Source organism: Nansenia antarctica, assembly GCF_963989245.1.
Source record: "Nansenia antarctica genome assembly, chromosome: 2".
Taxonomy (NCBI): domain Eukaryota; kingdom Metazoa; phylum Chordata; class Actinopteri; order Argentiniformes; family Microstomatidae; genus Nansenia; species Nansenia antarctica.
In genome coordinates this window covers 73,587,901-73,609,219 of record NC_137675.1, presented here as the reverse complement: position 1 = coordinate 73,609,219, position 21,319 = coordinate 73,587,901, and the positions used below count along the sequence as shown (strand labels likewise).

The 21,319-nt window shown below is 41.7% G+C and overlaps 3 protein-coding genes across 3 annotated transcripts; all 3 read left to right on the top strand.

The window, feature by feature from the left end:
- Positions 1-648: 648 nt before the first annotated feature.
- rundc1 (RUN domain containing 1) lies at positions 649-5,998 on the top strand (the record flags this gene model as incomplete). Its single annotated transcript, XM_080522427.1, has 5 exons — positions 649-1,044; positions 2,422-2,580; positions 4,520-4,718; positions 4,943-5,038; positions 5,133-5,998. 5 exons carry the CDS (start codon positions 649-651, stop codon positions 5,996-5,998), a joined length of 1,716 nt encoding a protein of 571 aa, XP_080378553.1.
- Positions 5,999-8,776: 2,778 nt separating this feature from the next.
- Positions 8,777-14,383, top strand: rpl27 (ribosomal protein L27). Its single transcript, XM_080522574.1, has 5 exons — positions 8,777-8,817; positions 9,453-9,535; positions 9,712-9,881; positions 10,298-10,408; positions 14,016-14,383. The coding sequence occupies exons 2-5, from the start codon at positions 9,455-9,457 to the stop codon at positions 14,062-14,064; spliced, it is 411 nt and encodes a 136-aa protein (XP_080378700.1). The 5' UTR covers positions 8,777-8,817; positions 9,453-9,454; the 3' UTR covers positions 14,065-14,383.
- A 534-nt stretch (positions 14,384-14,917) lies between these two features.
- On the top strand, positions 14,918-19,700 carry ifi35 (interferon-induced protein 35). Its single transcript, XM_080522482.1, has 10 exons — positions 14,918-14,953; positions 16,628-16,667; positions 16,782-16,844; positions 17,028-17,186; positions 17,373-17,489; positions 17,609-17,753; positions 17,961-18,067; positions 18,267-18,456; positions 18,548-18,657; positions 18,863-19,700. Exons 2-10 carry the CDS (start codon positions 16,653-16,655, stop codon positions 19,073-19,075), a joined length of 1,119 nt encoding a protein of 372 aa, XP_080378608.1. The 5' UTR covers positions 14,918-14,953; positions 16,628-16,652; the 3' UTR covers positions 19,076-19,700.
- The last annotated feature ends 1,619 nt before the right edge of the window (positions 19,701-21,319 follow it).

The following is a 21,319-nucleotide window of genomic DNA, read 5'->3' as shown; positions in this document are numbered from 1 at the left end:
CACGTGTCTATGAATTACAGTTAAAGGCCACTCTAATTTGCACATACCATCAAAGACTATACTTCACAGTGGAGCAAATCAAATGCGTATTATATTACATTATCACATGCAAATAGCACTTGAGTTCTATGATGTACCTGTATGTTCAACTAATGACACAGAAGGGCAGTATTACTTTTTTCAAACGTGTTTTGAAGCCATACATTTACAACAAAAGCATATGGTTTATAATGGATTTTGCTTATGATAAATTGGAAAATGTTTCTAATCAGGTAATCTCTCTGAAATATTTTAAGGCACTGTCCTGGAAATATTAAACTAAAGACTGTGGCTTTAAAGCGGTCGCGCGCGTTGACCGAATCGTCCAAAACTGGATAGATTCAAATGACATATTCGCAGGCCCTTCCAGCCAGCTCGTATGTCGGCGAAATCAGTGTTTTTAAGTTGACGTTGCACTGTTTGGGTTATCTGAAACCCTTCCCCCTTTTTTGACGTATTCGTGCGTTCAAGATGGCGATGCACCTGTTTCATCGGTGGTAAATCTTATATATTCTATCAACAAAACAAAACTAATCTGCGTACGAATATTGTCAGAATAACTTTAATCTCGGAGGCGCACAACGCCGTCTATTTTTTACCGGTCAAAACATGTCGACGGAGGAACTGTCGACCTCGGACAGCGAAGCTGCCTCGGCGGGCGCTGGGGAGCGATGGGCGCCGGTCGGAGCGGTGGCCAGCCCGGAGGACGAGGCAGGGACGGGAGACGCAGCGGAGGCCAGGCGGAAAGGCTCAGCCCCGGCTGGTGGTGAGCCCGAGATGACAGCACGGTTAAAGAAACTGGAGGAGGAACAGGATCTGCTGAATTCCTCGCTCTTGGCTCTAACGTCTCACTTTGCCCAAGTGCAATTCCGTCTGAAGCAGATAGTCCACGCTCAGACCGAGGAGAAGGAGAAGATGTTGATGGAACTCGAGGAGTTCGCCTTCAAAGGCTGCCCTCATGTCGTGGGCTGTCGGACTCCGGACGCTCAACAGCTCGAGAACGCGGTGAGTAACTAGATCTTCATTACTTAGCCTAAAACTGGCCAGTGAGTGGTCAGAGATGATGGACTTGACAATGTAAACTATGGTTTAATAATGCACCTTTATTACCTATCCCATACATGATATATTGATAGACAGCAGGTAGGCTACGACATGCCACCTTCATGTAATGAGCTAGGCCTATTACATCCATACTGTATAAGCTGTCAGACAATGATTGTAAAAGTACCGAGCGTTATTAAAGCAAGGAGATTGTAAGATATATGATCTCGTGTTGATAAGATTTCCCTGAAATAGAACTGATGTTGAGATCAGTACTGATGTTCACTGATCTCCATACACCACATCAACACCAGTGTCAATCACCTATGACTCCTTCTATTGTGTCAGACTCAGAGTAGAGAGAGTTGGAAGGGTCTGGTAAGCATGGGTGGCCTTTAACCCCAGGACTTATTAATGGGCAAGTGGGCCACCTCTGCATAAGCTTTCACCCAGCTGCATGCTTGTCACGTAGGGTGTCTGTTCAGCAGCATTCAACCGTTTGTAGGCCCACTCAGACACATACACATACTAGGATGCACAACACAACTGCACAACACACACACACACACACACACACACACACACACACACACACACACACACACACACACACACACAGCAAGAGGCTGTAAAAACTATCCTGGTAGCTGCACTGCACCGCTTTTGATTAAGGTTTTGGCTTGCGTCAAACATCAGGGCTGTGCTCGCCTCATATCTGTTCCCTGAGATCTGTTATCTCTGGAGGGAACCAGACAATGATGGTGATATCTGAAGTAAATGAGTCACAGGCTCAATGGAAACACTGCCAGAAAAGCACTATCTCTAATAATAACGTTCTGTGTGCACAACTAAATTAAACCAAACCACTTAGTCCCCTCCATTGTTTACTCTCTTTAGTGTTCTGTTCAGTTTGAGATAATGTCTGCTTATGTAGTCTTGTCTTTCAGTAAATATTTTCTTCTCATTTCCTCTTTGTCACATGCTTTACTTGTAGGAGGAACTGGTGAGTGGTGTGTCTGTCTAGAATATGTTGTGCCTCTGTCTTTGTCTGTGATATCTATCTCTGAGTAAGCATGCATCATGCAGTGCTCTCACCAGTACACTTCAAAGAGCGAAGTGATTATGCAATCATTTCTTCTTGTATTGTTTTATGTGACCAAATGGAGTTTCATTAGGGGCAATTATGTATGTCAATATTTTCATTTCCTGATTCCACAACAGGCTCTGAGATTGCCTGTCCCATCACCACCACTCCTTCACTCCTACTCATTTATACCCCAGCCCTTCACTGACACTGTGTTCTGTGGTTCCCCCCCCTACACACACATACACACACAGAGCGAAAGAGAGAAAAGAGAGCGTCTGGAGGCCCAGAGGGAGAAGCAGAAGGATCTCATCGTCCAGCTCAAGACCCAGCTGGATGACCTGGAGCGCTATGCCTACCAGGAAGGAAGCTACGACTCCCTGCCACAGTCCGTGGTAATGGAGAAACAGAGGGTAGGAAGCCTAAAGACTGTTCTCCCTCATTTACTGTACACACTACAGGCTGTTTATGCAAAACATGAAAAACACACAAATATTTTATGTTAAAATAATGTTAAGTTAGTACAAAATGCTGTCTCTTCTCACTAATACATGTGTGTGTGTGTGTGTGTGTGTGTGTCTGTGTCTGTGTCTGTGTGTGTCCTAACATCACTCCTAACATCACTCCTAACATCACTCCTAACATCACTCCTAACATCACTCCTAACATCACTCCTAACATCACTCCTAATCTCACTCCTAACATCACTCCTAATCTCACTCCTAACATCACTCCTAACATCACTCCTAACATCACTCCTAATCTCACTCCTAACATCACTCCTAATCTCACTCCTAACATCACTCCTAATCTCACTCCTAACATCACTCCTAACATCACTCCTAATCTCACTCCTAACATCACTCCTAACATCACTCCTAATCTCACTCCTAACATCACTCCTAATCTCACTCCTAACATCACTCCTAACATCACTCCTAACATCACTCCTAACATCACTCCTAACATCACTCCTAACATCACTCCTAACATCACTCCTAATCTCACTCCTAACATCACTCCTAACATCACTCCTAACATCACTCCTAACATCACTCCTAACATCACTCCTAACATCACTCCTAATCTCACTCCTAACATCAATCCTAACATCACTCCTAACATCACTCCTAACATCACTCCTAACATCACTCCTAACATCACTCCTAACATCACTCCTAACATCACTCCTAACATCACTCCTAACATCACTCCTAATCTCACTCCTAACCTCACTCCTAACCTCACTCCTAACATCACTCCTAACATCACTCCTAACATCACTCCTAACATCACTCCTAACATCACTCCTAACATCACTCCTAACATCACTCCTAACATCACTCCTAACATCACTCCTAACATCACTCCTAATCTCACTCCTAATCTCACTCCTAACCTCACTCCTAATCTCACTCCTAACATCACTCCTAATCTCACTCCTAACATCACTCCTAACATCACTCCTAACATCACTCCTAATCTCACTCCTAACATCACTCCTAACATCACTCCTAACATCACTCCTAACATCACTCCTAACATCTCTCCTAATCTCACTCCTAACCTCACTCCTAACCTCACTCCTAACATCACTCCTAACATCACTCCTAATCTCACTCCTAACATCACTCCTAACATCACTCCTAACATCACTCCTAACATCACTCCTAATCTCACTCCTAACATCACTCCTAATCTCACTCCTAACATCACTCCTAACATCACTCCTAACATCACTCCTAACATCACTCCTAACCTCACTCCTAACATCACTCCTAACATCACTCCTAACATCACTCCTAACATCACTCCTAACATCACTCCTAACATCACTCCTAACATCACTCCTAATCTCACTCCTAATCTCACTCCTAACATCACTCCTAATCTCACTCCTAACATCACTCCTAACATCACTCCTAATCTCACTCCTAACATCACTCCTAACATCACTCCTAACATCACTCCTAACATCACTCCTAACATCACTCCTAACATCACTCCTAACATCACTCCTAATCTCACTCCTAATCTCACTCCTAACATCACTCCTAACATCACTCCTAACATCACTCCTAACATCACTCCTAACATCACTCCTAACATCACTCCTAACATCACTCCTAATCTCACTCCTAACATCACTCCTAATCTCACTCCTAATCTCACTCCTAATCTCACTCCTAACATCACTCCTAATCTCACTCCTAACATCACTCCTAATCTCACTCCTAACATCACTCCTAACATCACTCCTGATCAGGCTGTGATTGTTCTCACATCAGAGTGTAGTGTAGTAGTAATCCTTATGACTAATCCTTATGACTATTCCTCTGTTGCACTGGTCAGGTGATTATCGATGAGTTGATCAAAAAGCTGGACGTGAACCTGAACGAAGACATTGGGAACCTGACACCCGAGGAGCTGAGACAGAGAGTAGATGCTGCCATCGCTCAGATCGTCAACCCAGCGCGGGTCAAGGAGCAGCTGGTGGACCAACTCAAAACCCAGATCAGGGACCTGGAGATGTTCATTAACTTCATTCAGGGTAGGAGTGCTGTAGAGAGAGTCGCTGTGTCTCTCTCTATTCGTTGCCACCGTTGGAACTGTGCGCATTATCCACCCACAGAAACACCCTGTTTGCTTCAATGTTTTTTTCTGTCATCACCGTTATTTAAAAAAATAAAATAAAAAAATAAACATACTGAAATATTATATTCCATCAGTCTTATAACATACTGAAGACAACTGTATTCTCCCATCCCGCAACAGATGAGGTGGGGAACCCCCTCCTCTCTGACGGAGAACACAGCGTGCAGCCAGGGACAGCTGGGCCAAACCCCAGAGCCCCGGGAGTGAAGAAGAGAGGTCAGTGCACTGTATCACCAAGCATTATTACCATGTGTTTTACAACACCATAGTTGATGTTTATCTTCTGATGTTTCTCCTCTTATGCCCATAGTGGACCCAGAGCAGGCCCAGAAGATGCGTGCAACAGGCTTGCAGCTGATCCAGCGGGCTCTGGCTGTGCTACAGATCTTTGCCGTGAGCCAGTTTGGCTGTGCAGCCGGCCACGTCCCCCAGAGCGTGTGGCCGCAAGGAAACGGAGGGCAGGACTACGGCCCTCTGGTGCAGCGCCTAGAGGCGGCTGTGGACCGGGTGCGCGTGCAGGCGTCGTGCAGGCAGCCCTCGTTGGAGCATGTGGTCAGTTACACCAGCAGCTCCTCATCTCTGGGGCCCCGTGACGAGCTCACTGGCACTGTGAGGAAGGAGCTGTCTCTAGCCTTGAGGGACCTGCTGGCCCATGGCCTCTACTCCCCCTCCCAGGGCATGAGCCTGGTGCTGGCTCCCATCTCCTGCTTGCTGCCCTACAGCCCAGCCCCGCAAACCATACACCCGTGGGAGCTTTTCGTCAAGTACTACCACTCCAAAAACGGCAAGGCCTTCGTGGAGTCGCCGGCCCGCCAACTGTCGCAGTCCTTCAGCCTGCCCGTAGCCGGCGGCCCGGTGACCGTCACGCCCAAGCAGTCTCTGCTCTGGGCGATCCATTCGGTGCTGTGCGAGCACGATCGCTACAAGCGCGGCGCAGACTCTGAGTTCAAGGCCCTGGTGTGCATGGCGCTCAACGAGCAGCGGTTGGTGTCGTGGCTCAACCTGTTGTGTAAGTCAGGGGCCATAGTGCACCCGCACTACCAGCCCTGGAGCTACATGGCCCAGACTGGCTTTGAGGGAGCCATGCGGATCCTGGGTCGCGTCAGTCACCTCAAGTTCAACCTGCCAGTGGACCTGGCTGTGCGGCAGCTCAAGAACATCAAGGATGCCTTCTGAGCTGGGACCATAGAGAGGAAGCCCGAACCATGCTTTCGTTGAAGGGGAAGAGCAGTGGGAAGGGTGAAATGCACAACTCCAGTCCGAGAGGGTCATAGTCATCATACTGGTTTAAGTTATTTAATAATCAATTTAATTAATCAATTCAGGTTAGGTTTAGATTTTCTGCTAATATTGGAAGAAAACATTAGAGCTAATTGTGCTTCATCAGAGGCATCTGGATGACAATCATTCTCCCCCAAAATGGTTGTTATATATTCACAGGTCACATTTATGTGGTTACCTCATACACTGTAATTACTTTAGTAACAACATGGAATGACACTGTAAACTGCACATAGTTCATTAGTATTGCTTTGTAATTCCATAGTAATGAGGTGGGGTGGTTTGTTTATTGCAATTAAAATAAGAATCTTAATTTACACAGGAATAGTTGCAACTTAAGTGGTACTACTTCCCCTCCAAAAAACAATGCGTCATGGATCCTGTTCAATGCTGATCAACCAAAATCAAGTGTGCAATGTTTAGATGCATGGGTTATTTTATGTTGTGTAACTCAAGGTTGTAACCACTAACTAATCTCTTCAACACTAAGTTATAACAAAGAACACTTAGTGTTATAACTAAGTTATAATCCAGTTTATTTATTACAATTCATTATACTTTTAATGTCTACCACATTAAAAACACAGGCTCTGTGTGATCCATTGTTTTGTCTTGTCCCTATGGTGATGAGATTTCTCATAGTCATTTGCAGCAAATGAGGTGAGATCGGCCTTTTACAGGAACACAGAACTGTAATGATCAGAATAGATGACCACCAATGAGACCACAGGTAAAAGCGTTTCCCATACTCCTTAGCAGCTCCAGTAACGCCAGGACAAGAGCATTAAAGTTAGTTAGTTTAAAGCCTGTGTTCTATATGGAATGGTGTCTATATATACTGCACAGATTTATATTTAGAGATCATCATTATCTGTCTGTAGTTACTGAAAACTAGAATATTGTGCACAAGCTGCACATAGAAGACTAGTGGACCACAATTCAAGGCACTCAGAGATCAGGTCAAATGAGCATGCTGGCAACATACCGGTACACTATTAAACCCATGAATGTTTAACATAGGAAAAGATAACTACAGAGGAAACAAGTGTTTTATGAAACACAACATTACCATTCAAATATGCAGATATCGACTATGCGGCATGTCATTCCAGAACCCAGAATCTCTGTCTTAGGTAAGACTATGCTGCATGGAGTGTATTTCCCCTTTTGTATCGTGAGAAATTATCATATCTTGCGTAGCGTGAAGGTGGATAACATTGAGTCCCTGTATCAACTGCTGCTGCTTATTAATTGTTCCAAAATGTAGATGATTTTTGAATGAAAATATCTGCTAAAAGTGTATTCCATTTGTGTAATAATATATTTAATAGTACAATATTAAGATGATTGTGGGAATGGATGTGATGGGTTTCTTCTTGGTTTCTTCTTTGTTTTTTAAGGTGAGTTTAAAAGAAAAAAGAACTTGAAATGAAATGTTTTTGTCTTCCCATGTGAGTGTATCCTGAAATACTGAATGTACAAACCATAGATGCTGTTAGACTGAGAAGTTGGTTGTGCACTTTCCTCTGGGGTGAAAGCTACTGGCAACATCCCTAATACGTTTCCCCCCCCCCCAAGAAATGTCTATATATATATTATGGGGTGTAACTTAATTTGTAACTTGTGAAATTGTACCCATTCCCTGACATTGTGTACCTTGATCTTACACTGTATGTTACTGTGTTCAAATGAAGTTTACGTTCTGCTATTATGTTGTATAGAAAATTGCTAATACCTCAGCCTAGCCCTGTGCTTTGCTGACATTTGACTACATTTTGTGCAGGTTTTTCAACAGTATGTCCAGTATGTAACATTCAAGCTTTCTATAAGCCTCCTAATGGTTGTAATGACTATATTTGTAGCAATCAAGTAATGAGATTACTTGAAAGAAATACTTACAGATTTCCGCCTTTCTGTTTCTGGTGTCTGCCTGTTTGAATTGTGCACGCATGCAGAAACACAGCAGCTAATGTCTGACTTTGGGAGGATGTTGTTTGGAACTTTGAACTGAATTTAACCAGGTATTAGTTGAATCGATCAATAGTCCTTCATTTGTTTCTGCATTGTCTGTTAACTTTTCATATAAAAAACAAACAAACACTGTGTTCAACTCAAAACAGCTGTTAATACAAACACCAGTAACAAAAGCTGAGGACAGTAGGCTACATTTCCCTGTGAAAAATACATACTTCTGTTTGTTGGATTACTGTCCCTGTTTTTTTTCTTTTTCTGAGGACTACCTTCCAGGATTTTGTTTGTGTAGCTATTGCTGTTGATTGTTTGTGTAACTGGCACTGTACATGAATCTGTATGAATATGCACAAATAAAACATACATTTCAACAAAGTCTACTTCATATCTCTATTTTGCATGTACTTGTGTGACACTGAAAACAACTTTAAAGTTCAACAGTAAATTATTATTATTATTATTAATAATATTATTATTATTATTATTAAAAACAGTTAAGTGAGTGGTCCGTGTTGCTGCCATCACCTTACATCATTGATGATAAACGGTGAAGTATAATATATTATATTATAATAAACTGTTCTGTCCTGCAGTTCTTCTGGTTACCAGCTGCTTTGCTGCGATTGCCAGAGCAAAAGTAAAAGCGCTGCCGCAGGAAATGACGCACTGTTGATATGATGTGAAAGGTCAGAAAATTCTTCCCAGCTTCCTTTCCTGTTAGCGGTGTCCACAGAACAGCACTGGTGAGTAAATTCTCCAATGAAACCATCCATAACAATCTTCATAATCCAGACATCTAAATCATTTGTCGTTAAATTGTTTGTGTACTATATACATTCACGAAGCAGACTTGTACAAAATGACCCTTGTTGAGGCGATAATGTTGGAAAAACGAGTACATTTGTACAACGTCCGCTATCCAAATCGGCTCTGATTGAACATGGTAGCCTACGAGATGGGCTCCCATGTTGATTCGTTAATCATGCACATGTGGCTAGTTGGCAGGTATATTACCCTGCACAATACTGTGATAACATAAGTACATTTTACGCTGTTTGCTGTTTTGTCTAAATGTGTTCAGACTTAAACTGAGCGTGATAGCGGTGTTAAATCCCGAAGCTAGTTGGCTACATCTACTATACAAGTATCGAAAATGGTAGCCAAAGCAAACGACTGCTACGCATGTCGTATTAACAAGGTTTTAACAGTAACTTGTATTTGGGACCTGGGCCTGTACACATTCCATTAGTCAATCTGCTAGTTTGTGTAAGCTCACGTGTTGGTTTGCTGAACTAGTAAACTGACAGACCAAACCAATCCACATCTGTGATGCATATCTTGACTTTGTAGTTGCTGACACTGTTTCTCTTTTTGCTAGAGATGGGCAAGTTCATGAAACCCGGGAAGGTGGTAATGGTCCTTGCTGGACGCTACGCTGGGCGTAAAGCTGTCATCGTCAAAGTAAGAGAAGTGTTTGCATAATCTGCTCACTGGCAACCAGGCAATGAATTACTGTGTGGAGAATCTAACTCGACCTTGAATAGATGCACTGTATAGAATTGGAGAATGACACTGTTCATGTTTTGGCTAATTTAAACTCACACAATTCTTTGTATGCTTTTTTTGTGTTTCTGCAGAACATTGATGATGGCACCTCAGACCGCCCATACAGCCACGCCCTGGTCTCTGGCATCGACCGCTACCCCCGTAAGGTGACCACAACCATGGGTAAGAAGAAGGTCGCCAAGAGGTCCAAGATCAAGGCCTTCGTGAAGGTGTACAACTACAATCACCTCATGCCCACCAGGTTAGTGCCCAGTCAACATTGTAATATGGGATACTGTGTACCAGAAGTAGGTGTTGGTGAGATTATACCAGAAGTAGGTGTTGAGATTATAGGCCTGACATTGCCATGCCAGTTGAGACTAGGTGATGGCAAGTAATGCTTTTCCAACATGAAGTCTCAAAGTTGATATGGAAGTGTGTTACTCTGATGGCAGTTGTATATTCAGTAGCATTGTCAGTCCCATACACACTTCCTTCTCACAACAATGTTACAAAGCCTGTGCTAGGATGTCTTGCAATCTGTGTTTTCTCTCAAACTCCTTTATTATTTGTGGGTTAGATTATCTTAAACCTTCTGCTGATAATGAGAACTGTTTTTCTGTTCAAACATTTTTCTTGGGATTCTCACTAATGTATTTTGTTTTTCTAAATGCTCAGATACTCCGTGGATATTCCTCTGGACAAAACTGTTGTCAACAAGGATGTCTTCAGGGACCCAGCTCTGAAACGCAAAGCCAGGCGCGAGGCCAAGGTTAAGTTTGAGGAGAGGTGAGTAATTGTCCCTACGAGTGAATGTCTTGTTAGAAATAACCAGGTTACTTCATGTTCTGATGTCTGTCCACAAATGGACTGAAGGCCATTTAGGTGGTGGGCCGAATGCGTTTATCGCGAAGTTTATCTTTTTCCATCTACAGAGTAAACGATCTCTTACATACGATATTAAGTAATTATCTTTAGTCTATAACAATTTGTTGGCAGCTGTATTTATGTCTGAGATTTTCACAAACTAGTTTTTTAATCGTCTGTCTGCTCAGGGACATCGCTGGTCGCTCTAGTTGATAAACCAATCAGAATTCGAGTACGGCTTCATTAGGACCCCGAAATGTAAACACTGGCTGTTAACCCTAGCAACTGACTGGATGTTAACCCTAGCAACCACGGGAAAATAACGAGATGTGATGAATTAATGCAATATTAAAAGCATGGGTTTTTATAATCTTAATTTAATTATTTAGTCATTTAAAGGCAATATTAAAAAGATGGGTTTTTAGTCTTGACTTGAACATATTTGCTGAGGTTGCATCCCTAATGTATATGCAGTATGCCAACATACGAAACATTGAAAGAGCCCACAAGAGAAGGGAAAAATCAGTAGGCCTACAGGAGGCTGCAGGTTTTTTTATAGCAATATAAGTTATTTATAAGAACAAGATGATATAAACAAGCTAAGATATGACATGGACATTATTAACAATATGATATAAACAAGCTAAGATATGACATGAACAAGATATGAACAAGGCATCAATGGGTCAGGGTCAGCCCTGCCAGGTCAGGTCCAGAAGATGTGCAGTGCAGTCCAGGGCTGAGCATCTGGGGTTACCTTGGTAAACAGATTAGGAGAGTTTTAAATAAACTAGGCTATAACTTTGGAAGCTTTACTACTTTTACTATTGTTGTGGGAACAGTGAGGAAGATAGACATAGGGGAAATGCTGGTCTATAGTCTGGGACCCTTTCCTGCAGCAATTGCGAACATAGATGGCTCTCTTGTGAAAACAAAGCCAAATTAATGCACTTTCTAGAAGGATCAGTAAATCCACCAGCCACCGTAGAAATCCCTGATGGCTCAACCTGGGTGTGGGATGCAATGGCACTAGTACAGGCTATGAAACCCCAAGATACATTTGGAAGATTTGCCAACAGTGCACTAATGTACCTGATCAATGCAGCCAAAGTGAGTAAATCTAAAGTGGTGCATTTTGTCCCTGACACCTACAAAACACTGAGTATAAAGAATGCAGAACGAGGTCGACGAGCAACAAAAGGATGTCAGTTGATTGATTGATTGATTGATTGATTGATTGATTATACTTTATTGTCCCCGAGGGGAAACTTGTCTTGGGCATGGTACTTTCATGCTTCAAGTGCAACAGAGACGATACATACAACATACAGTAGACAAAGTAAACAACAGGACAGCAACAAACATTGAGTGACATTGGCAGCAGTTTCCACCTGGACATGGCATCATTTGGTATAAATATATATTGCACATAACCCTTCAAGTGGTGTTTTCGAATATTGCACATTGCGCAGTTGACAACAATATATTCAGCTGACCAGAAGACTTTGGTCCAAGTTCTTGGCTTGTGGCCAAAACAAAGAAAACCTACAACAGTTTCTTTTTGAGACATGGTCCAAGTCCAGGAAAAACCAAATTCAAGACATCACTTTGATTGTTGGACATGGGTCTGAGTGTCATGTGATCAGAGTCAACAGCAGTGGCACAGAACTTGAGGTTTTACCACTGCTCACACTGTTCTCAATACAGGAGGAGGCAGACACCCTGCTGTTGCTTCACTGTGAACATGCCTCACAGTATAGCTTACATGTTGTGATCAGCAGTCCTGACACAGATGTGTTTGTACTGGCTATCGCTTTCTGTAAGGAAATAGGAGCAAACCTGTACTTCCACACAGGGAAAGGGACAAACAAACACCATACACGTACAGAGAATACACAGCCATCTTGGTGATGAAGTCTCTGATGCGCTCATTGGATTTCACTGTTTCACCGGCTGTGATACAGTGAGTGCACGGCAATGGAAAAGTGAAGGCCGTAAAAACACTCCTGTCCAACAAAGAGCATTGTGCTACTTTCCAAAAGTTGGGAACAGCTTTTCAACTGCCAACAGAGCTTTATGAGGAAATTGAGGCATTTACATGCGACCTCTATGACCACAAAGGCTGTAGGGATGTACATTTAGCTAGGTGTCAAATGTTTAAGAGTGGGAAGTGCAATGACCGAAGTCTACCACTAAATAAGGATGCCTTGCACAAACATAGTCAGCGGGCAAACTACCAGGCAGCCATATACAGGAGGTCCCTTAAGAGCCAGCCAGACATCCCTCCGCCAATGAGCCATGGCTGGAAGATAGAGGGAGATTTCTTTGAGATTGACTGGATGTCCCTTCCCCCAGCCCCAGTCGCAGTTTTAGAGCTTGTATACTGCTCCTGCAAAAAAACAAAATGTGTGAAAGGGAGATGCACATGCAAATCTAACAACCTACCATGTACAGACATGTGTCTGTGTTTGCACTGCGAAAACACACTAGTGTTATAAATGTTCTCTAACACTTGAATCTTTGTCTAGTCTTGTCAATTATAGGCAAGGCAAGTGAAGATACACTTAGGGCCAGTTTCACAGACAAGGCTTAAGCCTAATCCTGGACTAAAAAGCATCTTCAATGGAGATTTTACATTGAAAGTGTGATTTAGTCCAGGACTAGGCTTAAGCCTTGTCTGTGAAACCGGCCCTTAGTCTTGGGTTTTGTCTTACCAGCTCACCTCGTAAAAGTGAGACGATTGACAATATCAAAAACATGCTTTCACACACATATAACATACTCACACACAAGTTAATGTTACTGGTCCCAATTTGGCACAATTATTATTGACATAATTGAGAATAGACAGTTGACATTGGTAACTTAGCTATTGTACCCTTTAAAGTTAGATAACTAGCTTGTTAATTAATTAGCTTCACAATCGCGGGTGACGATAGGTCGGATTTTTCACTAAAATAGCATATTAGAACATGTTTGTATTGACACAACATGACATGGACTTGTTCATTAATATGTGATATGAATTAGTATGACATGCACATCTTACCTGAAACATTACTTGACAGTAAAGTTATCCGAAACAACTCAGTCTTCTCGTCTTTCCAGATAATACGTTGTTTACGTCTAGTTCCGTATTTTGAAGGAATATCATTGGCAGACGTCAAGTCAGGTGACGCTTTCACGGGTTTTGATTGGTTAGCGGCATAGTAGCCCCAAGCATTCTCCTTATTAACTTATGGATCGTAAGTTTACTTTTCATAAAACGCCGATCGAAAATCGTCTGCCAACAGACGGAAACATGTTCAAAAAAAAACTATTTAGCTTATATGAAAAAATCAACTAGTCTGTAGTTGTAGATCGATCATTTCACAAACGAAAGCAGAGACAGCTTCGGCCCACCGCCTAATTGGCTGGGAATCACAGTGTGACTGCAATGGAATAAGGAACATTCATTGCTGAATATAATAGACTGTGCCCATGTTATACTGTGATACTCTTTACTAAAAACGCTTTGTTCTCTCCACAGGTACAAGACAGGCAAGAACAAATGGTTCTTCCAGAAGCTCCGATTCTAGGCTTGCATCAGTTTCACAAATAAATGTACAAATTTGATCCCTGGCTTGTGTATTCATTTATTTACTGCGAATCATGACTTACCTTATGGTGTTTTGATGTGTAAAAAAAACAACCTTTCCCACCCCACCAAATGAATAGGTAGAAATGGTAGATAGTTTGATGTGGTAGTCTAGTGCTGTGGTATTTTGCTATTCACAGCATCCATGACTTCTTTCACCAGTTATTTGTATGTTTATCATCCAAGAAAATTGATTACAGTTGCCTCTTACATGACTGTCATAAACCTTGTAGTAATAAAATGATGTGCAGTCAAGCTTTTATGAATGTGTACATGTGATGAATATATACTGACTTTAAAAGAGGACTCAATATTTGGTTGTTTTATTAGCATAGCCTACAAAAGTGTATTCTCACCTTTGCAGTCAATGGTATTCCCACTAGCCAACTCACACTTTGTCTGTCTTATAAGACAACGGTTCACAAGCACACAAACCTCTAACCTCTGTACGTACTCTGGCACTTTGTCAATTGTTAGGCATTACTTGTGTTCTCTCTTCAATCCTCTACCTGTGTCTGAAAATGCTTTGTGAGAAGGAAACAAGTGGAGGATGGAGGAGAGGACACAAGGAATTAAGTTTCTAACAATTGTTGTCCCATCAAGGAAGCTAAACAACTCCCATCATACAGCCGAGGCAATTAATAAAGTCAGGTAATTGGTTGGAAGATGCAGGTGTTTAAAATCAGGACTAGAAACATCTTCATATTTGCATCGACCGGAAGAAGGTGGACGGAGTTCAGAGCTCAGAGAAAACAAAAGCTACTTGACGTGCATTTCGTGAAAATGAAACCGAAAGAAAACCGAAAAGGTGGTGTCTACAGTCCACGGTGGTAAGTACGTGTCCTATTTAGCTTAACACATTTAATATTTCTGTCATTTAAATGCGTAGAAGCAACTTGAGCCTACTGAGTTTTAAAGTCCAAACATACAGTGCTTGGACGGGGTGCCATATACATGACTCTTTCGTCTGTCATGGAAGAAATATTATGCACGTATCGAATAGGCCTACAGAAAACAAACTTTATTGTAAATAATATAGAAACGTCATGGAAAAAAATTAAGAGGATACTGGGAGAATCAATATCAATCCCAAAAAGTACTATTTTGTGGAACAATCCTTGGATAGCTCTTCAGAATGCTACAATAAATTGGTCTACATGGAGAACAAGGGGAATAGAAACTATAAACGACTTAGTAGGAGGGGATACCATTATTCCATGGCACGACTTCCAAAGTAAATATAAGTTGGCCAACGCTGAATATTTCAGATACATGCAGCTAAGAAGCTACATAAATCTACATTTTAATTTAAAATCATTTGGGCAGCAGAGTACAATTGAGGATATCATATTTGATGGAGAAATTGATAAGAATTTGATAGGTAACATTTATAGAACTCTACTGAAGACCTATGTAGCTGAAAAACTGTTAGAAAGTAGGATTGAGATGTGGAATCGAGAACTAGGAAGAACAGATATAGGTTTAAAATGGAAAGAGTGTTGGAATACTACAAATGACATGACAGTTAATGAAAATCTACGTTTAATCCAATATAAAATAATGTATAGAGTCTACCACACGCGAGATAAAATCCATAAGTATTATAGTAATATATCAGATAACTGTTTAAAGTGTGGAAAAAAAGACTCACTAATACACGCATTCTGGGAGTGTCCCAGAGTACAGAAAACATGGGTTGACATAGAACATTGGCTCTAGGGGTACATAAGGAAAGATTCAAATTTGATCCTTCAATCTGTCTTTTCCAGGATGTAGCCACAGCAAGATACCCTAGGATAATTATGTACTCATCAATTATATTTAAAAAACTAATACTTGGAAGTTGGAAATCAAGTAAACCTCCAACACTACAACAATGGAAAAACGAAATTCTTTATTATACCAATATAGAGAAGAATTTAGCCATAGACAATAATAAGAAAGATCAGTTTGAAAAGATATGGGGAGAGATAGTGAAGGCTTTAGCTAAGACGTAAAGATAGTGCAAGAAACATAGTACTAAGAGATTAATTAGATTATGCATTAGAAATATTAGTTAGATAAGTATAGGGGGTAAACTGGGATAAACTTTAGACGGTTTAAAAAAAGTGGGGCTTTGGGATGTTAGGATGTGTTGTGATGTGTTGTGATGTTTGTCAAGTTGTGATGTGTTGTGATGTATATCAAGGTGTGATGAGTGGTGATGTATGTCAAGTTGTGATGTGTGGTGATGTATGTCAAGTTGTGATGTGTTGTGATGTATGTCAAGTTGTGATGTGTTGTGATGTATGTCAAGCTGTGATGTGTGGTGATGTATGTCAAGCTGTGATGCGTTGTGATGTATGTCAAGTTGAGATGTGTTGTGATGTTTGTCAAGCTGTGATGTATTGTGATGTTTGTCAAGTAAAAATAAAATGGAAAAATAAAATCTTACAAAAAAATAATAAAATAAAATAAAATAAAACTTGGCGTCTTAACAACTTAATTACCATTCCCCCCTACAGAATATTGTCCATTTCTCCTATTGCCATGTCATGTGAGGAGGTAAGAGGTTTACGGTTTACCATCTGTTGTGTGATTTTCATTTTCATCTCATATCAGTTGCTTGCCTGTCCCCATGACTGGCCACTGACAGCATGGGATGTACCTGTCTTTCAGGATTTCTCATTTGTAATGGAATCTCCCCTAGAAGGAATCCTGAAGGATATCGCCAAATTCAAGGTTGATGTGTTTAAAACAACAATATTTGATATAGGCCTATGGTGATTTCAATATACATTGCAATGTTAATGTTGTTACTTTTATTTTCAGCAGGAGAATTATAAATAGCACTGGTGAAAAAAGTGTGATATACAGTAGATAAAGTATCCATGGGCCTCTTAGAACCAAACTGTGTGTCTCCAGGTGCAATATGATCAGCTTCTTCTGGAACAGAATGATCTGACCAGTGCCCGGGACGACCAGAATGACATTGCTGAGCAGTTCAGAGACCGTGCAGTCAAACTGAAGAAGTCTCTGGAGGACGACAAGAGTAACCAGGCCAGGGAAGTTGACCATGAAAAGGTTTGACAGTTATTTCAAAGAGTTTACAACCAAGCTCACAGGGGTTTGATGTCAGTGTTCTGTTTTCGTATTTGGCAAACCTTTCTCCTCTCTTAATGGCTTGTTAGAAAGTGATGGCGGTCAGGATAGGAGTTTCATCTCAGAGATATGATGAAGGTTGACTGACAGAGCTTTCTTCCTCTGCAGTGGAGGCTGGCCAGCCTGCACGAGGAGGAGAGCAGGCTCAAGAGAGACATTGAGAGGATGAAGGAAGAACTGTGTCGCCTGGACGAGAGCAACCACAGCCTGAAGCAGCAGACAGATGTAAAATGACAAACTTATGTAGTGTTCAGTATTGCAATTGGTGTGGCTGTATGCTGTGTAGTAGGTCAGTGCGATGTGATTTTGTTGATTGTAAAGTAAGACTCCATCTCGGATTGTAGGTGACTACTGCAGTGCCAGAGAAGAGGGTGGTATTCACTGGAGTGACTGGTGGTGCAGCAAACTCACTTGACTTTGATATAATTCCCCGAATAGTGTACCCCATGGAGGGGGGCACTGCACTCATAACCTTTGAGGACGAAATAGGTATGACTGAATGCAGTACGATGGATTTTGCACTATGCATTTTTTAGCACTATGACCTTGTTTGAGTGGCTATGCCTCAGTCAGTCTATTTCAATGAATGTCTCTTTTAAAAAAGATATCAGGCTTGTTCCAGGGTTGACCATCTGTGAGATCTGAATAAAGAAGATGTGTATATACACTCCCTCCCTCTTGTCCCTCTTTTCTCAGTGGCCCAGAAAATCCTGAGCATGGGGGAGCATAATGTAGAGCTTGGGGATTGCAGCATCACTCTGGAGGCAAAGCCTGTGCAGCTGATGGTTCCCAGTCATGTAGAGGTAAAGAGGGCCCTATCTCCATTCACTAAGCTGTATCTATAGGAATGAGGGTGGAGATGGAATGAGAGCAATATGTTGATTTGTATAACTCAATGATGGAATTATGTCAGCAGTGTTAAACCTGGAGTTAATGCCACAAGTGAAGATTTGATTTCCTGTGTGTGATTCTCAAGTGCATATCTGGCTGTCTTTATCTCAGATGGACACCAAGGTGTGTCCTCGGCGTATCCTGGTGTCCAACTTGCCCAAGAATAAGATTGAGGAGGACAGTCGGCTCGACAAACTGGACATCCACTTCTCCAGGAAGAGGAATGGAGGCGGGGATGTGGAGGAGACTGACATGCTGCATGATTCTGGCAATGTAGTCATCACTTTTACAGAGAGCGATGGTACACAAAGAAAATTAGAAATTATTTTATTTAATTGTATTAATCTTGACTCAAATTCATCAGTCATCATCAATGCTCTCTTCCCACACAGTTGCCAAAGGCTTGACCGATAAGCAGTACCATGACGTGCAATTTGACAAAGGAAAAAAACACAAAGTAAAAGTGACTCCATTCCTGACCGGTGAGATCACGAATTTCAACGTAAGCAGATTTTATGTTCCTGTTACATGAAGAGGGAAAATAACATATACACATTTCCAGTACCCCTATATTGCAAAATCCCACACATTTTGTCACTAACAAACACAAATCCAGACTGTATAGCCCAAGTATTTGTGTCTACAGTGTGTAGGTAAGGGGATAACCTTCAGCCTAATCTATCCCCCCACTCTTCCATCTCTCTCAGACCTGCATCTCAATATGCGGTCGCACAGTGCTCCTGACGGGAATCCCTGCCATCATCATGGAGCAGGAAACCCTCCAGGACCTGCTGCAGATCCACTTTCAGAAGGCCAGCAACGGTGGTGGCGAGGTGGACGCAATCATCTACAACCCTCTGGGTCACAACTTCCTGGCCCTGTTTGAGGACGACTGCCCTAATGAAAGCTCCAGTAAGTGAGAAGACCCAACCATGACACCTTTCTATTGCTGCACATTGACCCCCATCTCAGCAATGGATCAGGGTCACATCAGAAATCTAGGCTGAGGATCTAATACTGGCCTGGTTTACAGATAATTTTAATAATTGAATAATTTTGCCATTTAGCAGACGCTTTTATCCAAAGCGACTTACAATTACGAATTACAGGGACATTCCCCCTGGAGTAACTGAGGGCTAAGTGCCTTACCCAAGGGCACACTAGTAGTGGTGTGGCTTCAGGCGGGATTTGAACTCACAACCTTCCGATCCCAAGTCCAACTCACTATCCACTAGACCACCACTACACACTATACTGTAGAGATATGACCTCCATTGTAACCTGTCTAATTTAAATCATTGTTAGAAATCAGTAAGATTGATTGTATGTATCAGACAGTATGTCTGTACTGATTCATTTTACTTGTTTGAAATCAATCAACTTTGATAACTGAACGAACAAAATTATCAATGAACATTTATATTTCTTTGGGATGAGTAACATCTCTACTCTGTTGTGAATGTGATCAGCCTCATACAATCATGTTATACTCATTTAGTTTCACTCTAAAATTGTGGTTTTTCTGTTGTATATTCATAGTGATGTAGCCATGATATATAATTGTGATAAGCTAGAATCATGATAAAGTTTGTGTAATAAAGTTGGTCAAACTGGCTGAGGTGTCATTTGATTTTGTTTTTTTATCAATATATTTATTGTTTTTCTTGAAAGTAAAACATGGAGCACAACGACAACACTACATTCAACGAGAAAGACAGACACACATTAAGAAGAAACAACGTTCCCCACATAATTTTGCTGAACATAATATTATTCCAAAAATGGTCCCCATACTTTTTTAAAGGAGTCTTGTTTACCCGTAATCATTTATGATATCCTTTCCATTGTTAAGCAGGATGACATTTCCTTAAGCCATTGGGCAATACTGGGCCTGTTCACATTTTTCGAAGCCAAAGCTATCAAGCGTTTTGCTTGCAACAGGCTCATGTTTATGAGTGATTGTTGATATTGCAGATGAGAATTGGATGGGTACATCCCCAGGATAAACACTTCGGGAGTAAGAGGTAAGGCAACAGATGTTATCTGGAATATCTTCTGGGACAGTGATATAGAGTACCTTTAAATTGATTGCACTTGAAACATACATCTGAATTAGTGTTATTAAACGTATTTAACTTAACAGGGGTCACATAGGTTTGCATCAGCCAGTTGTATTGTAATAGCTTTAACCGTGTACTCACAGTCTGTGTCTGAGCCTTTGTGCATATACTACTCCATTCATCCAAAGTGATATCCTCCTGAAATTCTTCCCTCCAGGCTTTGTTTAGTTTGTCTATACATGAGTCCAGTGAGCCAGTCACTACCATGGTATATATAGCGGATATTCTACCCCTACCATTACAGTTGTCTTTCTAAAGTGGACAATGGGGGTTCTTTTAAATGTTCATTCTGGGCAGTTGTGAGGAAGCTCCTTAGCTGCAGATATTTTGGGAAAAAAATCTAGAAATATCATATTTTGCAATTAGTTCTTCAAATGACATGAAAGTACCTTCTTTATACAAGTCTTGTACTTTCCTTAATCCTTACTGGCCCATATTTGGAAACCCGAGTCTTCTCTCCCTGGAGTGAAACTGGTTTCCCCAAATAGGAGTAAAAGCATGTTAGTGATTGTGTTTCCCCAAGAAATTTCCGCACATCGTACCAGACTTTGATTGTGTTAAGAACAAAGGGATTTGTTGTTTATTAAGTTACTTGTTGGATACTAAAATGAAGAATATAATTCTGAGTAGTGTTCATCTCGCAGTACATCGGGTGGGAGGGATTGGCCAGCATGGCCGCCAGTTTTTTCCCCATCCTCTGTTCTGCCACCACCTCTAGGCTGTCCAGCCCGGTCCCCACCACAGAGCTGGCCTTCTTCACCAGTTTGTTTAGCTTCGCAGCATCCCTGGCACAGATGTTTCCACCCCAGCAGGCCACGGCGAAGAACAGAACGCTGGCAACCACCGACTGATAAAACATTTGCAGCAGCTTGTTGCAGACACCGAAAGACCTCAGCCTTCTCAGGAAAAACAGTCTGCTCTGCCCTTTCCTGAGAAGAGCCTCGGTGTTGTCAGTCCAGTCCAGTTTGTTATTAATTTGTACTCCCAGGTACCTGTAGGAGTCCACCCTCTCGACTTCCACCCCCTTGATGGTGATGGGGGCTG

Bases quoted from the DNA above. Each gene is read 5' to 3' on its own strand.
- rpl27 (XM_080522574.1), top strand. From the start codon at position 9,455: ATGGGCAAGTTCATGAAACCCGGGAAGGTGGTAATGGTCCTTGCTGGA. The intron at 9,882-10,297 runs GTTAGTGCCCAG...CTAAATGCTCAG, and splicing joins AATCACCTCATGCCCACCAG to ATACTCCGTGGATATTCCTC. The intron at 10,409-14,015 runs GTGAGTAATTGT...TTCTCTCCACAG, and splicing joins AAGGTTAAGTTTGAGGAGAG to GTACAAGACAGGCAAGAACA.
- ifi35 (XM_080522482.1), top strand. The intron at 16,845-17,027 runs GTTGATGTGTTT...GTGTGTCTCCAG, and splicing joins AGGATATCGCCAAATTCAAG to GTGCAATATGATCAGCTTCT. The intron at 17,754-17,960 runs GTATGACTGAAT...CTCTTTTCTCAG, and splicing joins AACCTTTGAGGACGAAATAG to TGGCCCAGAAAATCCTGAGC.